Source organism: Orbicella faveolata, unplaced genomic scaffold (genome assembly GCF_042242905.1).
Source record: "Orbicella faveolata isolate gen_17 unplaced genomic scaffold, um_ofav_v1 contig_25, whole genome shotgun sequence".
Classification (NCBI taxonomy): Eukaryota; Metazoa; Cnidaria; class Anthozoa; order Scleractinia; family Merulinidae; genus Orbicella; species Orbicella faveolata.
This window is the reverse complement of record NW_028301553.1, coordinates 13,856,847-13,868,582: the sequence shown is the minus strand read 5'-3', so window position 1 is coordinate 13,868,582 and position 11,736 is coordinate 13,856,847. Positions and strand designations below refer to the sequence as shown.

The 11,736-nt window shown below is 39.5% G+C and overlaps 2 protein-coding genes across 2 annotated transcripts; both read left to right on the top strand.

Moving 5' to 3' along the window:
- The first annotated feature begins 885 nt into the window (after positions 1 to 885).
- LOC110069449 (melanocortin receptor 4-like) lies at positions 886 to 8,431 on the top strand. Its single transcript, XM_020776972.2, has one exon. It carries the CDS (start codon positions 1,099 to 1,101, stop codon positions 2,044 to 2,046), a length of 948 nt encoding a protein of 315 aa, XP_020632631.2. The 5' UTR covers positions 886 to 1,098; the 3' UTR covers positions 2,047 to 8,431.
- Positions 8,432 to 10,457: 2,026 nt separating this feature from the next.
- On the top strand, positions 10,458 to 11,432 carry LOC149109072 (adenosine receptor A2a-like). Its single transcript, XM_089294199.1, has one exon. The coding sequence runs from the start codon at positions 10,458 to 10,460 to the stop codon at positions 11,355 to 11,357; it is 900 nt and encodes a 299-aa protein (XP_089150325.1). The 3' UTR covers positions 11,358 to 11,432.
- The last annotated feature ends 304 nt before the right edge of the window (positions 11,433 to 11,736 follow it).

Genomic DNA, 11,736 nt, shown 5'->3' with positions numbered 1-11,736 from the left:
CTGCGGATGAAAACAGAGGCATTTGAAAACGGTTTCGAAAGTCATTTTCGAAACCGTGGAGTTTATTGAAAACGCATTTCGAAAAACGCCCCGCTTGTAGCGTGGACAGATGAAAACGGAGCCTTTTGGAAACGGTGACGAAAAAAGCGTCATAGGCTGTTGCTTTCATCAGCGTTTTAGGCCGTTTTAGTGTGGACGATAGGCGAAAACGCATCAAAAAGTCTCCGTTTTCGGTACAAAAACGCGTCAGCGTGGACAGGAAAATAAAGCGAAAACACTAATATGGGCGAAAATATTTTGCTTCGTTGAGACGAAAACGGATATTTTTAAAATCGCGTAAGTGTGATCGAGGCCTTAGCGTGGACGGAAAACATTTTGAAAACGGAGGTGATTTCCCTGCTCGAGTTTTCCTATAACACAAATTCAAAATATTTCACAAATGACCAGTGATTGCTGCGTTTTCAAATTTCTCCGGCGTAGTGTGAACGGAAAACATTTGATGTGTTTCCAGAGTGAATTCTCTTTTTCCAAATTCCTCCGGGGTAGTGTGGATGGGGCCTTACAGTACAGAAAAGGCGATCCGTTCACGGGAAATAGCGTTTCTCAGAACGGTCTAGGTCAAATTCCGGCCGGCTTCTCGATCAAATTGCCAAAACACATTTTAGACTGTAAACACCAGAAATTCAAAGCGATTCTTCCAAAAGAAAACTTAATGCTTGCATGACTGGCTACAGATTGCCTGCGCTATAAATAAACTTTCGACTGGCAGCCATTAACTGCAGCAATTGTCATTGGCGGCTTTACCATTAACTATAGTTAGTGCTGGAGTTGGTTTAAATATATATTGCTGATCGATAAAAATCATTTCCATTCTAGACAAATCAACCGGATCCTTATAGTTTTACACATCGGTAATACATATGTGAACAAAACTTCAGAAAACGCAAGTACTGCATACATTTTACTACTTTCGGTTTTTTGATGATTTCCTCAACGGAGAAGGTTTTATAGCTACGAAACGGCCATCTGTCTTGCTGAAACAAAGTGGAAAGGAAATCAGTTTCCGTGTTGCAAAATAACACAAAAGGGCCAACATTCATGGCGGAAACTTCTTGTGATGCAGTACACTATCTCCCGACATTGTCCGAAGTTCAAAAACTTCATTCATCCTACATCGCCAATTGTGTCTTCAACAGTTTTCTTTCCTATACAGCCATCATGTTGAACATTGTAACAATCCACGCGATTCGAAAAACTTCGTGGTTGCCGAAACAGTTAAAAACATTGCTCTTGAGTCTTGCTGTTTCTGATATTGGTGTTGGTTTGTTAGGCGAATCATTTTACATCTCGCTCCTGGTGAGGTGGTTGCAAAAAGACATCCCCGACTGCATAGCCTACAACGGTTTTTTCATCGTCATAAGGTTGTTTTCTCTTGCTTCGTACCTTACTGTTGTGGCCATAAGTGTGGACAGATTCTTGGCTATTCATCTTCATCTCAGATATCAGGAACTTGTGACTTACCAGCGAGTTGTTGCCGTGGTAGTGTCAGTATGGGTTTTCAGCGTACTTATTTCATTAACTACGTTTTGGCTTGCCACTGAAATTTCTTCCGTAGCGCTTTCTTCTATTGGAACTGCTTGTGTCATTGCTACTACAACAATCTATTGGAGGATTTATTTAGCTTTAAAGCGCCACAAGAACCAAATGGAAGCCATTCAACTACAAGAAATCCGTGAAATAACACAAAATGGCAACATAGCAAATTTTGCGAGCATTAGGAAGTCCGCTGTGGGCGTATTTTATGTATATCTCGTGTTTTTGGTTTGTTACTTACCTCACTTTCTGCTTTTGTTAATCCATGCCCCGAGTTTTGCTGTGATGAAGCACACTCTCGAACTTTATTCGATGACGTTGATTTTTCTGAATTCCTCTCTGAACCCTGTTGTTTACTGCTGGAAGATGAAACACATTCGACGAGCTATCATGAACATCCTGCGAAACTTCATCCGCCGGCACCATGACCCAACAGTTCCAACACACAACTAATGTGCAGTACCCGGCATACCCGAGGTGAGGGGAACTCCCTTATAAGGGCTATATAGGTATGTGCGGCCCCAAAGGGTATGGTTTTTCAGCCGTTTTGGTCATAAATAGGGTATCCATTTTGACCAGGGTATCCATTTTGGTCTTAAATAGGTTAAGGCTTTTGTACTCAGGTCTTAAATTAGGAATGTTCTTTAGAAAAAGCTATTTTTTCATCATTATCGATAAGACCGACAACAGAAGCCCTTCAAAACTTATGCTTAGGGTAACTGTGTCAGCTAGCCGCAACGGTCATAAATAGGGTATCGAAATTTTGGTCTGGTCATAAGTATAATAAGGTAGGGAAAATCGCAGATTTTGGTCATAAATAGGGTAAGGGTTTTGGGAAGCGGGCCGCACACCTCCACCAAATTTTTCTGGGAGTACCCTACTTCACCGCCCCGGGCCAGCATATGACAAGATAAGGCGCTTCGAAAAATCATCCTCATAAAACGTTTGCCGTTGAACCACGAAAGAATTAAATCGGGTGAGCGAATTAAGCGAGAAAATTCAAATTATTTCTGAAAGCCGTTTGTTCAGTCGGTAGCAGAAGGTTTCGCAACCAATCAAGTTCGCACCATCCCAGTTCAAACGACACTTTGATAGGTCGCTGGAGTTCGCTCCCTACGGCTTTATTTCTTACCATGTCTTCATGTAAGCGTTAAGTTTAAGAAAACTGGAGCCCAAAAGGCATTATTATTATTACTCTTGAGAGAGAAACCACTGACTATTTCTCGTCCTTTAAACGTGAACACGAGAGTGAATGCTTGAGGCGACTGACTCAATCGACATCTCGGTGCGAACTGGAAAAGGTGGGTGCGAACTCGGACGGTGCACACTTGATTGGGTGCGAAACCTCAATTCATTGGCTTGGCTTCTCTTCGCCCGACAGCCTAACAGTCTAGGTAAGGTATAGAAGACTTACTGCAATTAAGACACACGGACGGTGCCGTTTTGGATTCTTGGAAAAGGATACTTACAGTGCAAGGAAGACTTCAAAGCAAATATGAGCGGAAGGTCTGCCTTCCCGGCATCGTTAAGCCGACCCAAGCATAGGGATAATCCTAGGCTCTAAATTCAAACTGTATTTTTAGATAATGAATGTGTTGCGAAAGAAGAAAGGTCATGAAATATTCATCATCTCACGGTCGAGCAAAGAACAAAGAAAAATCTCTGTCCCGACGGGATTCGAACCCACGTCCTCATATTATGTTATTACGCGTGGATTGAGAGATACGTGTCCCAATTTTATTTGGTATAATACTGTATTACCAAAAAGAAAGGGATCAATTTTTGTTTCTGGGCAACCGACCATGATAAAATATGATCGAGTACGAAAAACAATTCGTGCACGATACAATTACATCCACCACGATGATTTTTACATCGAGGTCGATTACTTTTAATCGAGGTGGATTACTTTTAATCGACTTGTTATGGAGGTGGATTACTTTTATCGAGGTGGAGTTCTTTTTATCGAGTTGGATTCCTTTTCATCGAGGTGGATTGTTATGGAGTTCGATAAAAATCGTCTTGTTCAATACGTTTGATTTTCGATAGTAAAAAGAGACTGGTACAGATAACGTGACATCTCACCCGAGGTAGACTGGTGAAGAAACTATTTCTCGTTGTTTGTGAGCCCCTCGTAGAAAGAAAATGGGATCCAGAAATTGTACAGCCGAAATAAGTATTTCCGTTGGACTTTGCCGTGTATGTAACATGGGCCTCATTCGTTTGAGCTCGAACTTGAAGTAAGTTTCGTTGGGAAAATTTACCAGTAAGGGTCTGGCAGCAAGTATAGATAAAATGTAAATTAATATGTGTAAGTACTTATTCGGCTCAGCTTTAAAAGTAACGGTCATGTATATTCTCCTCTTTAAATAATGTATATATTTAAAATTCTTAAAAGTATGTTGTAGTTAAGAATTAAATTGTTCAAATGTAAAGAGAATAAGACTAGGTAAGGAACTGCCTCTTTTGATACTTTGCAGACAACATATTCGGGTTGTTATTCTTGTGCAAAGGCAGAGTCTGTGCTGGTGTGTAATTAAATTTCAAGCTTACTATAAGGTTTTTGCAAGTTCAAGTAAGCTTAAGCTTTTTTTGGGAAAATCTTCATGATAGTATGTTATATGCAGGTTGCAACTCTCTGTAAAATGAGGCATAAAACAATAATAATTTGTCAGGTATTGTCCTGGGTCCAAAAGAAGACTTGCAGTGAGGCATGGCATTGTCAGTGATAACAATGGGTTGACAGGCCTACACAACTCCTATCCACGTGTCATAGCCGCTTTGAGAGTTTTGCTCGAACTAGTATATCTTTGAGGATCTGCCCCTTTTGTATTGTACGATAGGGGGATCTTTGAATATTTCGCTAAGCAATAATCCTGTTTTTAGGAGGACATTTCACCAGAGTAGAGCCGTTAGAGGTCATAGGTCTGCGTGGTTTCCGCTGTTATCCGCGTGTAATTTGTTGAGTTTGACACCTCTGTTTTTGGCCACGTGCTACTTTTTTCGGCTCATTTGATTGCAAGATATGTTTTAAGCTCTCTAAATATTAGCTCTGGAGGGACAAAGTTTGAAATATTCCGTGAGCATGTTGGTTACTTGCATTTTGTATTATTACGCCGGGCCCGGCTGTTTGATTGACTGTTGCAAGTTATGCTGCTTGTTATCACGGGTGTCATATTTATCTTTGTCCGGCTTCGCCAGAGATAGCTGTAGCTTTCCTTGTTGAAAGCTATGAGTCTGTCTTAAAGAGACGTTCTTATGCTTCTTGCATCAATTTCATCGAGCTTTTTGTCCTTCCAGTTTGTTCGTTCTGGGACTGCAAATGTAGGTGTTCACGCGCAAGTCTGTGGACTTTTTTGCGTGTTGTTTATGATATTGTGTGGTTATTGTATTGTATTGTATGGTATTGGTGGCTAGTGGCAAAACTACCAATCACAATCAAGAATTCTCGATCCGCCGAACGAGTATATAATACCAAAAAAATATGCCAGGTGCGGAGTGTTACCGAGTATTGGTCTCTACCACTCCATTCTATCGGCAACTGATGAGATCCAGAAGGATCGAAACCGCGGTCTTGCCTGATCTACAAGGCTACGAGCCTCCTAACAAAAGAGGGACTATTAACAGTCTCCAGAAAACCTGACAACATCGCAAATAAAAGCAATGACAACCACAACGTGGAGCTGGATGAACAATCATAGGAAGAACTCCTAAATTCAGAGCTTTTGCCTGAACAAAACCACACAATATCATAAGCAACACGCTAAACGGTCCACAGACTTGCGCGTGAACACCTACTTTTGCAGTTCCAGAACGAACAAACTGGAAGGACAAAAAGCTCGATGAAATTGATGCAAGAAGCATAAGAACGTCTCTTTAAGACAGACTCATAGCTTTCAACAAGGAAAGCTATAGCTATCTCTGGCGAAGCCGGACAAAGATAAATATGACACCCGTGATAACAAGCAGCATAACTTGCAACAGTCAATCAAACAGCCGGGCCCGGCGAAATAATACAAAATGCAAGTAACCAACATGCTCACGGAATATTTCAAACTTTGTCCCTCCAGAGCTAATATTTAGAGAGCTTAAAACATATCTTGCAATCAAATGAGCTAAAAAAAGTAGCACGTGGCCAAAAACAGAGGTGTCAAACTCAACAAATTACACGCGGACAGCAGCGGAAACCACGCAGACCTATGACCTCTAACGGCTCTACTCTGGTGAAATGTCCTCCTAAAAACAGGATTATTGCTTAGCGAAATATTCAAAGATCCCCCTATCGTACAATACAAAAGGGGCAGATCCTCAAAGATATACTAGTTCGAGCAAAACTCTCAAAGCGGCTATTACACGTGGATAGGAGTTGTGTAGGCCTGTCAACCCATTGTTATCAACCTCCAAAACTTGGAGAAATGCCGTATAAATGCAACGCATAACTATCTTACGTTTTATCCTTCAATTCAAATCACACATGCTGGAGAAAATAAGCGTTATAGCCATCATAGAAAACACAGTGTCAAGCTGTGTACAATAGGATCGAAGACTTTATGCCCACCATTCGCTAGTGGCAAAACTACCAATCACAATCAAGAATTCTCGATCCGCCGAACGAGTATATAATACAAAAAACATATGCCAGGTGCGGAGTGTTACCGAGCATTGGTCTCTACCACTCCATTCTATCGGCAACTGATGAGATCCAGAAGGATCGAAACCGCGGTCTTGCCTGATCTACAAGGCTACGAGCCTCCTAACAAAATAGAGACTATTAACAGTCTCAAGAAAACCTGACAGCATCGCAAATAAAAGCAATGACAACCACAACGTGGAGCTGGATGAACAATCATAGGAAGAACTCCTAAATTCAGAGCTTTTGCCTGAATAAAACCACACAATATCATAAACAACACGCAAAAAAGTCCACAGACTTGCGCGTGAACACCTACATTTGCAGTCCCAGAACGAACAAACTGGAAGGACAAAAAGCTCGATGAAATTGATGCAAGAAGCATAAGAACGTCTCTTTAAGACAGACTCATAGCTTTCAACAAGGAAAGCTACAGCTATCTCTGGCGAAGCCGGACAAAGATAAATATGACACCCGTGATAACAAGCAGCATAACTTGCAACAGTCAATCAAACAGCCGGGCCCGGCGTAATAATACAAAATGCAAGTAACCAACATGCTCACGGAATATTTCAAACTTTGTCCCTCCAGAGCTAATATTTAGAGAGCTTAAAACATATCTTGCAATCAAATGAGCCAAAAAAAGTAGCACGTGGCCAAAAACAGAGGTGTCAAACTCAACAAATTACACGCGGATAACAGCGGAAACCACGCAGACCTATGACCTCTAACGGCTCTACTCTGGTGAAATGTCCTCCTAAAAACAGGATTATTGCTTAGCGAAATATTCAAAGATCCCCCTATCGTACAATACAAAAGGGGCAGATCCTCAAAGATATACTAGTTCGAGCAAAACTCTCAAAGCGGCTATGACACGTGGATAGGAGTTGTGTAGGCCTGTCAACCCATTGTTATCACTTTTTGGGCTACAGTATACCTTTCTAAACTGAAACAATCAAAACATTAAATGAGAACAAAGGATGTTGCCTTTTTGCCTAAATAAATCAATGACATTGAATAAAAGAGACAGTAGTCCATCGAAAAAAGATGCAGACCCCTAGGAAAACTTGCCTAGTCTCAATACTTTTGCGTGGCTTTCAACATAGTGGGTTTTGCATTCATACAAAGAGACTTTGAATGATTCAAGTAAACAGTTATGATACCTAACCTAACATGCTTTAACATCGAAGATCAGTTTTAGAACAACATAGCCATCCCCGATCTATTGTTCTCAATTTACATTTTGATTGGTCTAACCTTCTTCTTGGCTTGTAGGCCAACCGTAAAATTTAATTTACGCAATGTAAAATGTAAAGGAGCTTTGTTGCGGATTTTAACAGATTTTCGAACAGTAGAAATTTAAATTTGTGGCATAGGAAACCTTAAAATCAAGTGCCATTGTTACTAACAATTGCCATAATAGAGCCCTGAACCTGTCAGCAACCATATTTGTGACTGTGGATAGATTTGTTGGAAATGGATTGTAAATTGAAAATTAATGCTAAACTTTTCAGAGCGTGGTAAAAATCAATATTTATAACTCTAGTTTGATTTCAATCAAATTAAGGTCATGTCTTAACTTCCTTTATATGTTCAAAGATAATATTTTTCATGGGTTAAGTTACCTACCACTATAATTTCAGAACAGTTTAGCCAAAGAAATCTGTGAAATCCCTGTGACATAGCTCCTTTAGCCATATAGACATAGAATATTGATCAAATGTATGTATCATTTTAACAGAAAATATAATTGTAAATTCCAAGGTGGGATGTCCTATTATCCTGCCGTGAATACATGCAAAGTAATGTATCCTACAATCATGCTGCATCAAAACAATTGAGAGTGTTGCAAACTTAACATAAAAAAGGAGGCAGCGTTTAAGGTAGCCAAAAATGTTGTTCCCAAGAAACGTGTTGCATTTAGTTGCATATATTTGGTAGAATTGTAATAACTTGATTACTTTTTTTGCTGCCCTCAAACATCTTGGCAGACCTCATGAAAGGAAGGCAAACGTAAAAACCATTTTACGCCTCTCCATTTGGAAGATTGTGATCCCTTTTCTTAGTTTTTGTTTTCAAGGTTTATTGATTGCCATCATATGTATGCATGAGTGTCGTCAGAGTAAACCGCAATCTATAGTTGATACTAAAAGGCACAATAAGGTTGATAATATTGAACCTTAATAAAGGAATCTAGATTTGTAAAAAGTGCATTATTGTTGAGTTGTATATGTTGTAGTTAAAAATTAAATTCAGGTAAAAATAATTTTAACCTAGTTCAATTCTCAATTTCCCTTGTCTTCTAACCCTAATTATTCATAATCAATGAATAAAAGGGTTATGAGACAAAGGAATTTAATTTTTGCCTGAATTTAATTTTTAACTACAACATACTTTTAAGAATTTTAAATATATACATTATTTAAAGAGGAGAATATACATGACCGTTACTTTTAAAGCTGAGCCGAATAAGTACTTACACATATTAATTTACATTTTATCTATACCTGCTGCCAGACCCTTACTGGTAAATTTTCCCAACGAAACTTACTTCAAGTTGAAAAAACAAAAAACAGCTTACCTTATTCATGTTACATACACAAAGTCCAGCGGAAATTACAAATTACCACGCAGTAACTGCAAAATTTTCCCTTCCCCCCGTCGTCACCTCTCCTTATTTCGGCTACACATTTTCTGGATCCCATTTTCTTTCTACGAGGGGCTCACAAACAACGAGAAATAGTTTCTTTACCAGTCTACCTCGGGTGAGATGTCACGTTCTCTGTACCAGTCTCTTTTTCCTATCGAGCTGGACTTTTTCGATAGTCTTATCAAACGTATTGAACAAGACGATTTTTATCGAACTCCATAACAATCCACCTCGATGAAAATCCAACTCGATAAAAAGTACTCCACCTCGATAAAAGTAATCCACCTCCATAACAAGTCGATTAAAAGTAATCCACCTCGATTAAAAGTAATCGACCTCGATGTAAAAATCATCGTGGTGGATGTAATTGTATCGTGCACGAATTGTTTTTCGTACTCGATCATATTTTATCATGGTCGGTTGCCCAGAAACAAAAATTGATCCAAAGAAAGCAATACTAAACACGGATTTTGCTAAATTATGAGTTTTAGACTTTCAAAGCGTTGAAATTTAACAGGATTCCACAGGAAATGCCGATCTTCATATCAACGATTTGAAATTATCATATTGTGAAGTCGTTTTCCATGACGCCTAGTCAACACGATTTAAAGTGACAGCTTACGAGAATTCGAATTAAGTAGTCATCAGGAAACAAATGCTTCATAAACTTTGGAATTCAGTCAGAAGCAACCCTCTTGTTTGCATCAGTCTTCACACATGACAGGCGCCAGTTTCTATTCCTTTACTGATTATTCCGCGAAAGATAGTTCCATGCATTTAACAATGTATTCTACATTCACGATTACATGGCAAATTATGGTCGCTAAATCTAATAAATATATGCATGCGATCATTGTTTTCAGGAAACCATGGCTACAGAGGCTAGCTGAAGATCGCTTTATCTATTGGCGGTCAACATGTTTGCAAGTGCCGTTGACTCACTGATTAAGATGTTGTGTTCATCTCATTCGCCAAGAAAGTAAAATATTTCGTTGGCTTTTCTTTTTCTAATCGATCAAATTTCCCGCAAGCCTTAACGATCCTCATGGTGACCAAGTTGACGGTGATTGATGGGTTAGAGCTAGTTTTCATCACCAGTTATAGAAATAGTAAGATCGGTTTCAAATTTAAAGACTTCGCACCTGTTTAAGTTGTGGTGACTAAGCTTTTTCAGATGCATTACAATTTTTGATAAGACTAGCGAATGACGTCATTACTTTCACTTGCAGCTCACGGATAGGACGAAATAATTGGGAAGCTGGAGTCTCGCAAGTTTAATTAGAATTACTGATTGCTAAAATTCATTTTATTCAAAGGAAATTCGTGCGATCGAACTACTGTTATTCGTGTGTTGTTCGTGTTTGTGAGCAGAACAGTGGAAAGGTTGGAAAGGGCAAGTCCTGCAAATGTTTTTATCGCTTTCTATGGTTTGACAATTGCTTTTAAGCTTAATAACCATAAAACTATTCCTTTAGGCAAATGAATAGGCTCTTCTGCTGCAGTATAAGCTGAGAAACAGAGAAAACGACGGGCTGTAAAGCTGTAAAGCGTAGGAAGAAACTGAATGGTTAGACGCCAGCTGTCATGAACATGTCGAAGTCAACTTGCGATACACTACAGTACATTCCCTCACCAGCGGAAGTTAAAGAGCTTCATTCGACTTCCATTGCGAACTGTGTGTTTAACAGCTTTCTATCCTATACAGCTACCATGTTTGGCATTGTAACAATCCACGCGATACGGAAAACGTCGCTGCCGAAACCGTTGAAAACATTGCTCCTTAGTCTTGCGGCTTCTGATCTTGGTGTTGGTTTATTGGTACAGCCATTTTACATCTCACTTCTGGTCAAGTGGTCACAAGCAGCCGATCCGGGCTGTGCTGTATACAAAGTTTTTATCACAATGATGAGTTTGTTTTCTTTATCATCGTTCTTTGGAATTGTGGCCATAAGCGTCGACAGATTCTTGGCGATTCATCTTCATCTCAGATACCAGGAACTTGTCATTCACAAGCGTGTTGTTGCAGTGGTGATCTCAATATGGCTGTTGAGTGCTTTTCTTTCTATAATGCCATTTTGGTCACCAGTTGAAATTAATTCTGTCATATTCACCACTGTTGCAACTTGTTGCTTCGTTTCTACTGCAATAGTTTATATCAGAATTTATTTAGTTGTACAACGTCACAAGAACCAAATGGAAACCCTTCAAATGCAAGAAGTACAACGATTTGCGAGCCTCAGAAAATCTGCCATCATTGTTTTTTACGTATATCTCGTGTATTTGCTTTGTTACTTACCTCAATCGATCCTTATGGCTCTTAATGCAAACCACGAGCCGAGTATCGCTGAGAAGAGGTTTTCACTCTGCTCATGGACTCTGATATTTCTTAATTCATCTCTGAACCCTTTGATTTACTGCTGGAAGATAAGAAACATTCGACACGCTATAATGGACATACTACGACACTTCATACGTCGGCAGTAGAAATCGAGAAAAGCTGTATTGAATAAAACTTGAAGTTACTTTCACAGCCATACTAATAAAGCCTGTAAAAAACAAGAGTTATCGTTCGCTATAATGTTCCTTTCGTGAGCCCACTACGTGACCTGCAAGTAACTGCCGTCTAATGGGTTTTGCAACAAATAATATTCTGCTCATGCGTAATTGAAAACACGCTCTTTTAATTTGTGCAAAATGGCAGATCGTTTCCCTTAGATGTCAGAGAGTGATTTAAATATGGAAACAAACTTGGTGATCGAATGATAAAACAATTATCGAACTCGGTTATCGCAGTGTCAGTGTCTCGCAGATCAATTATTTGCCTAAACCTTCGGCTTCGTGAAATAATTGATGGGCCCTCTGA

Coding starts and splice junctions, on each gene's coding strand:
- LOC149109072 (XM_089294199.1), top strand. CDS start 10,458: ATGAACATGTCGAAGTCAACTTGCGATACACTACAGTACATTCCCTCA.
- LOC110069449 (XM_020776972.2), top strand. CDS start 1,099: ATGGCGGAAACTTCTTGTGATGCAGTACACTATCTCCCGACATTGTCC.